The 12,306-nt window shown below is 38.1% G+C and overlaps 1 protein-coding gene across 26 annotated transcripts in view; it reads right to left on the bottom strand.

Moving 5' to 3' along the window:
- Positions 1-12,306, bottom strand: part of CD44 (CD44 molecule (IN blood group)) — a 57,095-nt gene that overhangs the window by 28,626 nt on the left and 16,163 nt on the right. For all 26 annotated transcript variants that reach the window (XM_076344338.1, XM_076344343.1, XM_076344344.1 and 23 more), the window contains exons 2-4: positions 4,858-5,023; positions 1,541-1,677; positions 367-438 (exon numbers count right to left, since the gene is read on the bottom strand). In XM_076344338.1, the coding sequence (XP_076200453.1) occupies positions 367-438; positions 1,541-1,677; positions 4,858-5,023 (375 nt within the window). The remainder of the gene's footprint in view (positions 1-366; positions 439-1,540; positions 1,678-4,857; positions 5,024-12,306) is intronic.

The raw sequence follows: 12,306 nt of genomic DNA, 5'->3' as shown, positions 1-12,306 counted from the left end.
CTTCCACTTCCAGCTGCTTTTCTAACCAGCAGTTCAAATGAGATGTAGAAATGTTGCTGTCTTAAGCAAAGTCCTATATGGCAAAGAAACATTAGCAGCTCTGAGGTGCTAAAAAATGTCAAATACCTATATAAAAATGTTTGGTCACACCTTGAGACAAACCCAGCTCCATAGGATTTAGGGGAAGACAAATGACTAATTGCTTTAATTGCTGTTGAACATCTCTTGACTTCTTTTTCTTATGTTTGGCTTGATTTTTAATATTAGCAATTGTTTATATAAAAAAAGATAACCAGATGCTAAAAATGAAACAAGTGGCAGGTCTTTCTAATCAAGTAATACAGTACCTACAATCTAATACAGTACCTATTTCACCCTGATTACTGAGGAAAGAAGTATCTAGTCTTTCAATTGGCTCACACGTTTTGTCCCTTGTTTCTGTAAAATAAGGAAAACAGAAAATATTAATTTGAGAAAATTGAGAAAAAAGTTACATGTATACCCATGTTAATTGTACATAATCACAAAACGTCAGCTTCAGATGTGGACAATTTTAAACAAATTTCCAAACCAAACGTTATTCTACCTATATTCCCTTTTTGCTCCTTCACAGGTGGGGCACTTCAAGATTGTTCTCTCAGCTAACGACGAGATTCTCCATTTCCATAACCATTCCAGAAAATGGTTGCAATCAATGTCAGTTAAAATAGCCCTATGACCCAGTTTCAATGCAGACAGCCCCACTGTTGTGGTGGCAGTGGCAGATCTAATCCTTTTTAGCTGCAGGGACCCTGTCCCCTCCATGGAGGGCTCTGCACAGGCAGAGTGTGCCCTGGTCTGGTGAGCACTGCTTGCTCCAGCGGGCTGCAGTGCCACGCTTGGGGCCAGTGTGTGAGCCACCTGCTCATAGTGCCGGGAGGGTATAAGACTCGGGAGGAGTTATAAAGCTCTGGTGGGGATGGACATCACTGTAGCAGGAGAAGAGTCATCCATGGGTGACAGAGGATGGCAGCTCACCTGATACTATGCCAATGCAAAGATGATTTTTAATGATATGTCCACCAAGAATAAAATAAAAAAAGTCACTGCCATTCAAATAAGCAATGAATTTTGCCTATACCTTTCTGTAAGATCTGTCTGTTTCCACTGTGAATGTAATAATTTACTGAAATTCAAGACACTTGAAGTTAGTCCAGATTTTATCTTCAAATACTGTTGCCTACAACAGTTTTGTCTTTTAGATTTCACTGCTGCAGTGGTTCACTGCACTAAACCATTATAATGAACCATTCTGAAGCTACTAAGTTAGTCCCAAGGGCAGAAAATGGTTTAGTTCAAAACACACTAATGACAAAATGGGTCAAATTCATTGCTGGCATTATAGATACACTTCTAGAGGCTGACAAAATGTATTTCTTCTCAGCTGAAAAACAGATGAATTTAATATAGAAGCCCTCATTCCAGTACCTTAAATAGGAGATTACATATGCTATTGTTAGTTAATCTATATCTAAAATACATCATAAAAGCATATACATACCTGTCGCATTATAACAGTATGCATCATACCGACCAGTTGTGTTTGCTGAAAGTTTGTAAATGCCAGTATGATTTGCTGCACAAAGATGATAGGGATTGATTCGTGGGATAACAATATTCCCCACTACAAAACCATACCTGTGAAGAACAGAGGAAAATACACCATATTACATATTATAGCAGATGGCATAAATGTTCCAGATATCTCAAACATGAAGAAGCTACGAAGAAGCCATTATTTTCATCTTACATTATTTTTAAAAGGTGCATGCGTTTATGCATACTTTTTGTATATGAAGAGTGTTCCTTTCTCACATGTAGCTACATCAGTCTCCAGCCACTCAACACTATTTTTGCATGTTTAGAGGTAAACACATTTTAATTAAGTGAGCATCTTATTAGCTGGGACGATCGGTTCCAGAGCAAGGCAGTGAAAGTGAGGGACTGGGAGGCAAGTGCACTTTTTATTCAGTGTGAGGTTGTATTATCTGACACTAAAGACTGGCTTCTTTTTTCTTCAGGGAGTCATATTTTCATTGCTTTGAGCATAACATAGTGCTCAGTGACATTTCACACAGAAATGTTGAGGGCTCAATTTATAGTACCTGAGCAAATTTAGAGAATGATTGTAAGACATCACTTTCTGCAAAAGCTGACAGCTTAGTAAAATATTCAGATACAACACTCATTCATCCACAAATTCTTACTGTATCTTTCAGTCGAACAATGCGGCTATTGTGTACAGAGTGCACATATTTCAGTGAAGACTGTGGTTAACAGAGCTACATAATGCACAATGCGTTATTACTATCTTGCAATCCTGTAACACCTGATTAATTCCCATGTATTTAGCTGGGAGGTGTGATAGAATGGTAACGAGAACTGGGGTTTGGTTTGGGTTTTGTTTTACTTCTTGAGAGGTACAATTTATCAGGGAGGAGTAAATTTCATAGCTTTGCAGTTTTTTATCTGTGAGCCCCATTGCAGTTACATGTCTAATGTGCAGATACTTGCAATTCTGAAACTCTCTTGTAGGTAGAATTATAAACTGCTTTAGTCACACTTCCAACTGAGCCTACAATGTTGACACTTTATTAATCACCTACTTGTGTTATGGTCTGTTGATTCATCTTATTCACTCACCATTCCACATGTATTTTGATGATTATATGTAGTATTTTTTCTCTCCTACTCAAGCTTGATAAGAGCCTAGCCTTACGGACAAGGACTTCTAGCACAGGATCAACAAATGAAAGTAAGAGGGTGGGAGGGTTGGCCAGAAGGAAGGGAGGAAGTAATCCTAGCTATGTGCCTTACATGTCCAAATCTGTCCTCTGCTAAACTGTGAATTAGGGACAATTGTAACATTAATGAAAAACTACAGCTTCCCGCTGCAAAAAACATTTCCCCCTACTCCTTCATTCAGTTATCTTTATATTTTAACTTCAGAAAAGACTTTCCACATTGCAGAATACTCATAATTACTAGCACTAGAAATCTCTATCCCTAGGTGTTTAGTTAGGATTTGATCCTTAGTCTCTACATATTGTGTAGTGCTGGACAATTCAGAATGCTAAGTATGTTCATATGCTAATGTTAGAGAAAGAACATGCCTACTATGTTATGCAGGACTTTTCCCTCAGAGTAAAGAATTGCCTCTAGTCTTCACGTGGTACTATTTTAAATGACATTCCCACTTCTCATGGAAGAATCTTCTAAGAATTTTCTGTCCATTGTTCTCTGGCACTATTGTCCACCTCTTTCACCACCATGCAGGGCATAATGCTTGTGAAAATGAACGTGCCATATGCTGTCATCAATGGCAGTGCATGACATTTATATGTATAAGAATGTTTTCAAGGCACTGCACATGTAGCTTTCCATGATTACAAATTACTTTGTATGGATACTATTAATTTGAAAGGAGCTTTATTCAATTCTTATGGGCTTGCAAGCCAGTGGGGAAAAACATTCATGCACTAGGCGTTAAAAAAGTAAAGCACCACTGACTAAACTGAAATTAAATAATTCACAGGAAATAGTTGCAAGCAGTATTGATGCTAGTACTATTTCTCATGGTACCAGAATGAAAGTCTTAAAATTTTGGAGAAATGTCCACTGAACTTTTCTACTCCAGTCAGTCAGAAGATAAATTTCATTTCTGCATATTTGCTGTTAATTTTAGACTAATAAAGTTGAAAATCTACTGAAATTTATTTCAACTCTATAATGGTTTACCAACATGAATCTATGTTATCTGATTTAAAAAAAAAACAACAAAAACCAAACCCACCAAACTTCAAATTTACAGCTCCTGAGTTCAATCTGTTTTCTGCATACGAATGTTTAGGATGACTTGCATAATAAGTGTGTTATGTATTTTGTAAAGCAAGATCACATGATCATCTAGTCTGACATATTTACAGACCATAGGACTGTCCCGACTTGATTACTGTTTGAACAGAGGGCATCCTTGGGGAAAATATTTCATCTTGATGAAATTTTGGTGTAACAAAAAATCTACTACAAACCTTGTAAGTTGTTTCAGCCAATAATTATTATCCTTACATATTTTGTTTTATTAGTACTCACTTAATTTTTTGAATCCAAAATATTCTGTAAGTAACTTCCAGTCTCTTGGTCTAGCTGCTTTTTGCTAAACTGAAGAGTCTGTATTATCCGCATTTGTTGCCCTATACATCAATAATTACAGAGGACAATTAAGTCACTTGACAACATGGTTTTGGGTTTTTTAATCATTTTTATGGCTGTCTTCTGAAAATTCTCCATTCACAGATTATAAGAATGCACTAATACTGTGGCCATTTTTTCACTGGGATGTCAGGAGTTCATCCCTCAGTACCACTTGGTGCTTTTTACTGTTTCTTCACAAGACAGAGTTCCCTATACTGTATATACCATCTTCAGTCTTTGACCTTACATCAGGTCATTAAAAATCATAAATACTTTTCACATACTTATCTTACCAATTAGTCAGTGATACAGTATGATCTGAACATCTCCCTAATTAGTTTATTATACTGTCAATCTTCTGTTATCTTTAGATTTTATTTGTAAGAGGTTGATTTTTTAAAGATAATTGGTAAAAAGTATATGCAGGCAAGGAGTTATTTATTACCAGGCCCAGAGCAAACATCCACATGCACAAAGATGGTTTATTCATCACAGAATAGAACTTACTTGAGGACTGATACGGCCATCTAATTAACAGCTATATGAAGTCAACTGTAATTATTACAATATAGCATGGATGGATGGACTTGTCATGATATATTATTTTTTTAAGAATTTCTTTACCTGCAAGTTTCAAATCCAAGTTCATGAGCTTTCTTCAACTGCTCTAGCGTTGACAAGGTACTATTGAGAGCTCTGCAGAGTTCGACTGCTTCAGATCGTGTGAGACTGTAGCGACCATTTTTCTCAACATGAAAAACTCCTCCATATCTGCAACTTACATTGAATTCTGTTATTGAAACAAAAGAAAAAAAGGAATTACATATTGTTGTACTTAATGCTTCACTAAAGACTTGGAAATGATTTATTTGCAAGTATAGTGCTTTCAATGCAAACCAGCAACAAGTAGCAGCTACCGATTCATTCAGAAAGAGAGCTAGCACTTTCAATCACGTTTTTCATACTTCCCTTCTTTGGGCTGAGACACAAGCCAAATCTTCAGCCTTCCCAAAAATTGCAATATAACATGTTTTTGTGAAGTACCTAGCACTTTTAATATACCATGAACAATAATGTGCAGAAGATGTAAATATATTGTGAAAGTCTTGGAAGCCACATTACTGCAAAACTAACTGAATATTCAAATGTATTTGAAAACAAAATTTTTCATTCATAACAGAATTTTTTAAAGATGAAATGGCGTATAATCGGAGCCTTTATGATCATAAGGTTCCTTAATTATCTCATTGTGATCCCTTCACAGTGAATCCTTTTAAATGAACATATACATCAATCACCAGTTTCAGAACAAGTTCAAGCTATGTGTTCCTATTATTAGCTAGACAAAAGCAGAAAGCTTGCATTGGTTTGATGTTGCATGATCTACCTGAGACAAAAACTGAGCCGCACAGATATTCTGAACAAGAACAGTATTATGCTGTTAAATACTCCCTGAAAGATAATCTTTAAGCTCTTCTTATTCAGCCTGCTGGGGCAGATAGAGAAGCATCAAATACACATTATATAAGAGTTCACATGAATGAACTTCTTGCTCCCTATTCATTCATCTTGACAGTATTTCCCTCCATTTTGAAGGGCTTCCTCTTGCTGAGCTCACGCTCACACACAAACATCTTACTGCCAACCCATGTCAGAGTTTCAATATGTACTGTCGTAAGCTTATTTAATGTTAAAGGATGTCTTAGATGGATTTTAATTTAATATTATTGTAAAGGTTTGCACACGGAAGTAACTTTCAATGGCAAGCAGTATGAGGATAAAAATTATGAATAAAATAAAAAAAAAGTTTTTAGGTGCCATAGTTATGTTGTGCAATTTGTTTTCTGGCCTTCAGCCTGGGAAACCTGAACAAGCAGTACACGCAAAGCCTACGGGAGGGGAGCGCCTCATACAATTCACTACAGACACTGAACAAAAGGCGTAAGAGCTAGAGGCTCTGAGGAGATCACACTCCGTACATCTTTATGTTGGAAAGATACTGCCTACACAATGCCACAGGTACAGTGGGAAAACAGTATAATCCAAGGAATAATACTAATACTACTACTACGAATAAGAATAATCATATGCATGGAGAAAACAGGGAAAGATCAGGATGGTTCAAAGCAATGGGAATTAACGTTGGCCCTGCCCCACCTTTCCCTCAAGAGAAAAAAGTGGTTGCAACTCCAGACTAGAATGACAACTGCAAAGCACACTTAATTGAAGTAGCCTATTATTCCCAGTGAAGAGAGGAGCATGACTCATTTTTATCTTAATTTTAATGGGAGTTTCACGTGCATGAAAGGGTAAAATAGACCAGTCTTCTCCAAATATCAAAAGGGGGTGTCTGTACCATCTATTTGAAATAAAAGATGCTATATAATAACTGTTTACCTAAAAGACCCGAAATGCAATTCAGGCACATTTGCATTGACACATTCTATGTGAATAACAAGCAGCTTTCCTAATGTCATTTTTGCTTGATGGTCTATTTTCTTCTATAGCATAGCTGTGAAAGCAAATGATAGTAATCAAGGCGTGCACTCTTCCTTCAATTGCTTTTGTTCATTGGTAAACTGAGGTTATTCTATCTACACTGTATCTACTCAGTGTAAACTGCAAGGAATGTTCCTTTCCACAGGTAATAGGAAACAATCAAGGAGATAAAATACCAGATTAGATCCAGACTGTATGGTGTTTGAGAAGACAACCATTATTTGCAGCATAGGTAGGAGTCCAATAGTATTGATGACTGCTTGTCCAAAGGAGCTCAAAAGCTGTGCATCCAATCTTAAATACTTTTACCATAGGCAACAGAATTAATCATTATGATTACTTGGATTGCCTTTCCACAAAAAGAATGTAAAAAATATCTCTTCTCCCACCTGCCCCCCCAACTATTTAGGCTGAGAAAAACATTTAATGTAGACAAAATTGATATACATTGCATAGCTGTTTAACAGTCTTGATGATTACAGTTCTTAACATTTTTATTATCATATGTTATAAAAAAATACCATGAGGACATAATTTTTAGTTTTGCAAAATTTATGCACGACTAACGTGTTTTCTCAAAATGCCTTTATTTTGACACAGCTATTTTCTTCCAGGGAAAAACAGTTCTGTTAAAATTTCTCTGATGACAGCCATGTCATGAGATGTTCTGAAGGCAAGAATGAGGAACCTGTGTGGAAGAGACCACTAACAAATGCATTATTCTTTCCTGGAGGACTTAATGTCTTGCAACAGGGCTGAGCTTCAGAGTCTGAGGAGAAGCTACTGGATTAACAGAGAATGATAGTCTCAGCAAGTTCCCACACATGATTCTGAAATAGTTGCAGTGCTTCTACGAGTGCCAGATGCAGATGTGCACAGCACTGGTTGTAGGGACAGCTAATGGACTAGAGACCTTCTGCGGTCACACCCCTCACTGAACAGCACTGCATGCTCAAAAAACACCTTCACATGTACCTACAAGTCACAAATGTAGTCAACAGACGTTCAGGTTGCAGATCCTGGTAGATGTTTTCTTACAACAACACAATGAATAGCTACTCTGCACAGAAGGATGTGGCCCACAACTACTGTTATGGGATGGAGCTGCTCTCACAGCTGCCACGTGAGTGACTTCTACTTTGGCTCCGAATGTTCCATATTCAAAGCCTGACATTATTTTGGAAGTCGTCCAGTCAGTAGCTGTATTAAACATAAATGACCTAGACAGGAAAAAGGCTTCTCTTTAGCTTTCCATTCTTGATTCTCCCTTCTCTGTAGAACAAGGCAGGCCTAAATTTGTTAATAATTAAACATACTCTGTGAAGCCCAAGACTTAATATTAAATTTGGGGATGAGATCACAAAGATCTATTCGATTACTTAAAAGTAACAAGCTCAGTGATTTTGGAACTAGATTTGTTTGGAACATCAACATCTCTTCCAATAACTTTAGGCTAATTTCTGAAGAACTTTCACTATGAAAGCAGATACCACATCACTTGCTTTGGGTTGCATTTGATCTCACAGTTTATCCCAGATTCACTGAAATATTAAGTGAAGTTCACTTTTGTTCAGAGTGAATTTGATTCAGCTGTCATCAAACCTCAGCCCATTCACGGTTTTAAAACACTACAATACATTGCTCCATTACCACCCAGCAATCCAGTCATAGTCAGAATCCCACTTATTAGGCAGCCAATTCCTTAAACTCCAACCGTTGAAAATAAATAGGCTTATTTACACAACTCGGCTTAATGGAACTACTTGTGGGCTACAGTTATGCACATGTACATTTTCCACAGAAATGCTCAGCCTGGCTCTACAGCGTACATACTGTACACAGCGTACATACACATACACTTCTGGGAAGTATCATGCTTATTGCACATGTGCTGACCAACTGCACTGCACGAACACACAGAAGGGCCAAAGCTCCCAGGAAGCCTCACTCAAGCAGCATGGGAGATCACGTGGGTGTCCAGGAAACCCCAGGCAAAAACGTGGCAATCCGATTCTCAAAACCAGTTTTGAGGCCATCCAATTAGTTGGCACTTTGCCCTAAAGTAATGTTGTGACAGCATGCTTTGTTTTTATTTTGATATCTTCTACACCTACTATTAAAAATGTTTGTAACATTGCTGTAGTATAGACACGCTGTTCGTGAAGCAGTGAGTGTGGAAATAGACTACAGCAGTACCTAAAATTCACATGACATTTCACAGTCTAAGCAAATTGCATAAACCCAGCATGTCCTCTGTGAAGACAGTTGTCCTGGTTTCGGCTGGGATAGAGTTAATTTTCTTCCTAGTAGCTGGTATAGTGCTGTGTTTTGGATTTAGTATGAGAAAAATGTTGATGAGAACACTGATGTTTCAGTTGTTGCTGAGCAGTGCTTACACTAGTCAAGGACTTTTCAGCTTCTCATGCCCTGCCAGGGAGAAGCTGGGAGGGGGCACAGCCAGGACAGCTGACCCAAACTGGCCAAAGGGCTATTCCATACCATATGATGTCATGCTCAGTACATAAACTGGGGGGAGTTGGCCGGGGGGCGGTGACCACTGCTCGGGAACTGGCTGAGCATCAGTTGGCGAGCAACTGCATTGTGCATCACTTATTTTGTATATTGCTTTATTATTATTATTATTATTATTACTACTATTATTATTATTATTATTATTATTTCCCCCCCTTCCTTTTCTGTCCTATTAAACTGTCTTTATGTCAACCCATGAATTTTACTTTTTTTTTTTTTTCAATTCTCTCCCCCATCCCACTGAGGGGGCGGGGGGAGTGAGCGAACGTCTGTGTGGTGTTTAGCTGCCTGCCAGGTTAAACCACAACAACAGTAATTACCACATTTTAAAAATGGCAAAATACAGATGCAGAGCATACTGCTCAGAGCTATCAGGGAACACAGAGTTTTTACTTTATGGTCTCATATTTTAACGTCCAGACAATGGGGACCCTTAATTGAATTAATGAAAATATTTCTAGTCATATCAGTACAAAACTTACTTATAAAAAATAAAAGACGGAGTCTAAACTAAATTAACACCTTAAATTATTTTTTCCATGCTGAGGCTTATAGCCTAATTTTGAGTTAAGGAAGAAACATGATTGCCAAATCCAAATCTAAACACATATTCCACCTTTTCCCATAGTGCAGGAAGGTCAAATCCATTAATTTTATGTTGATGTTACTTAGCTGGTTTTAACACAGTTATGCAAAAGATGGGGTTTTCTTCTCTGTTGCAAGAGACAAGGCAATGCAAAACTCATACTGTGTGCCAAACTATCACTGATCCCTTCAACCCTGTTGAAGTTTCAAAGGAGCTGACTCAGAGTGGGGACACAGTGGAATCACAAACAGCACCCAAACCTTCCCTTCTGCCTCCTCTTACAGCTGGCAGGCTTTGAGGGCTGACAGGCCATGATCTTTCCCCAACACCCACATGATTTGCTACAGCTGAAAGACAAAATTGTTTAATAATAGCTCTTTAAAAAGGCAAAAAGTACTAGACATGCCTGAATTGTCATCATCATTACTTTCATCCAGACCATGAGACTTGGGTGACTCAACCCAAAGCCATGGAATGCCCCTAAGCCTGCACTGAGTTTTATGAGCATGGAGAACATTAACTTTCACACAGGCCATTTCTCCCTGTCTTTCCCGGGATTTCTGGTGTTCTGTCTCCAGCAGCTGCATGCAAGCCCTTCTCTGCTATTGCCATTCACGTATCTAAACCAGGCTCAATTAATACTTTTCAGCCAAAATCACTAACTCCAGTTCCACAGACAATTTGCTACCTAGAGCCCACTGGTGTGATAGAATTGGCTGAGACAGACTAAAGAGTATTGTCCTTTCATGAAAGTGTGAGTTACACCCTGATTATTAATACTAGAGGCTTGTTAGAAGCTGTCACAATAAGACGCCAGGTGCAATCTCCATTTCCACCCTGGTTCTGCAACCCTTAAGCATAATGAGTAACACTGACTCATGCAAACTCTTCCCATTGGAGTAGATTTTCCATAAAGATTTTTGATCCACTGTGTGGATGTTTCATGCACTGAAACTCCCTGCTTTTCATTGTTTTCAAGACAATACCTAGAGGTTTCACTCTCAAGGTGGATGCTGTTATATTAAAAAAAAAAATGTTATTTTAACAACTGCAGAGATACCTCAAAGCAAATGAAGTGGAAGATTTGCAAAAACCCTGCTGCCTCTTAAACAAAAACCTGTAGAAGAATACTTAGACACAAGGTTGTTAACAGACTTCTTGGTAAAACCACAGTCTACACTGTATGGCAACCAGGAAATGTTCGTGTGCTGTTCTCATGGGGATTTTCCTTTTCGGTTTGTGGTTCAAGATGATTGATAGGTCACCAGGATGTGATAAATTGGGGCTGAAAACAGGGACAGAACTGGGGTTTGATGGTGCAGATAGTTTTCATTCTCTGTTTGCTTTAATAGAATATAGTTTTTACATTTATTGTAAAAATTTTGTTCTAAATTTATTAAACAGATTTCAAGCTCTAGGCAGATATCCATGGGTAAAGGTTTCCTTATAATCACAGATTATTTAATCTGAACAGGAACAACCATTAGCTTAGCACTAATGTCTACATTTTGAATATTAGCACCTGCTTTAATGCATGCTAGTAATGAAGTAGAGAAAAGTGGCATGTTGGAGACAGATTAACATCTGTTTAAAAGAGACTCCTAGTAACTATGGTTCCTCTGCAGGCAAATCTAGAAATTGGGCCCTATGAGTCCTAAGATCTGAGGAGGTCTGGACAGTTCAGATCTCGGCTCTCAGTTCAGACCTATCTCCAGCTGATGTTTGTTTTTTTAAATGTTTCTCAGGAAAACTACTTCATGGCTAAATAAGTATGCATATTTTACTCCTGACTAGAGGAAATGCCCTCTGAATACAAAATTTCATATGGAATGGATTCATGAAACATTTCAGGATCCAAGACATTTTGTCAACAGATATACTAAGATAGCCCAAATACCGCCATTTTGACATCTGGGAGAAGTTGAATGTACAAAAATATAATTCAGTGATTACCCAAAACACTAAGATACAGACGGGCCTGGATGGCATTATTATTTGCTGAGTATTCCACCATTTCTTTAGAGGCTATCGGTAAAACCATTCACTAAAGCAATTCGCAGCCCAGAGAACTGTAACAGGATACAGAGGCTTCCACCTTTATGTCAGAAGTTGGACTAAAGTCCAGGTCAGTAGTGATGAAAACCACTGGATAGCTGTTTGCTAGGTTATGTAAAATGATTCATTAATCCCAGTCCCAGTCACTAATAGGCACGTGTCGACATCATTAAAACACACCTATACCTGAATGAATCCCTCAGGGATTGATGGGGAAGGGAAAACTGTGCTGGGAAAATTGGACTCCAAACTGGGATGACCACACACTGATCAAAATTTAGAAGTCAAATTCTGCAGGATCCAAATGAGTTAAGCAAGCATGTGTTTATGAGGCTGCAGTCCTCTACCATCACAACAAAAAAGCACCAAGGATCAAGCAACATGTGGAGTCATTTAGTGTG

This window comes from Aptenodytes patagonicus, chromosome 7, assembly GCF_965638725.1.
Source record: "Aptenodytes patagonicus chromosome 7, bAptPat1.pri.cur, whole genome shotgun sequence".
Lineage (NCBI taxonomy): Eukaryota > Metazoa > Chordata > Aves > Sphenisciformes > Spheniscidae > Aptenodytes > Aptenodytes patagonicus.
Note: the sequence above shows the minus strand (reverse complement) of the source record. Positions and strands in the feature narration are given on the sequence as shown.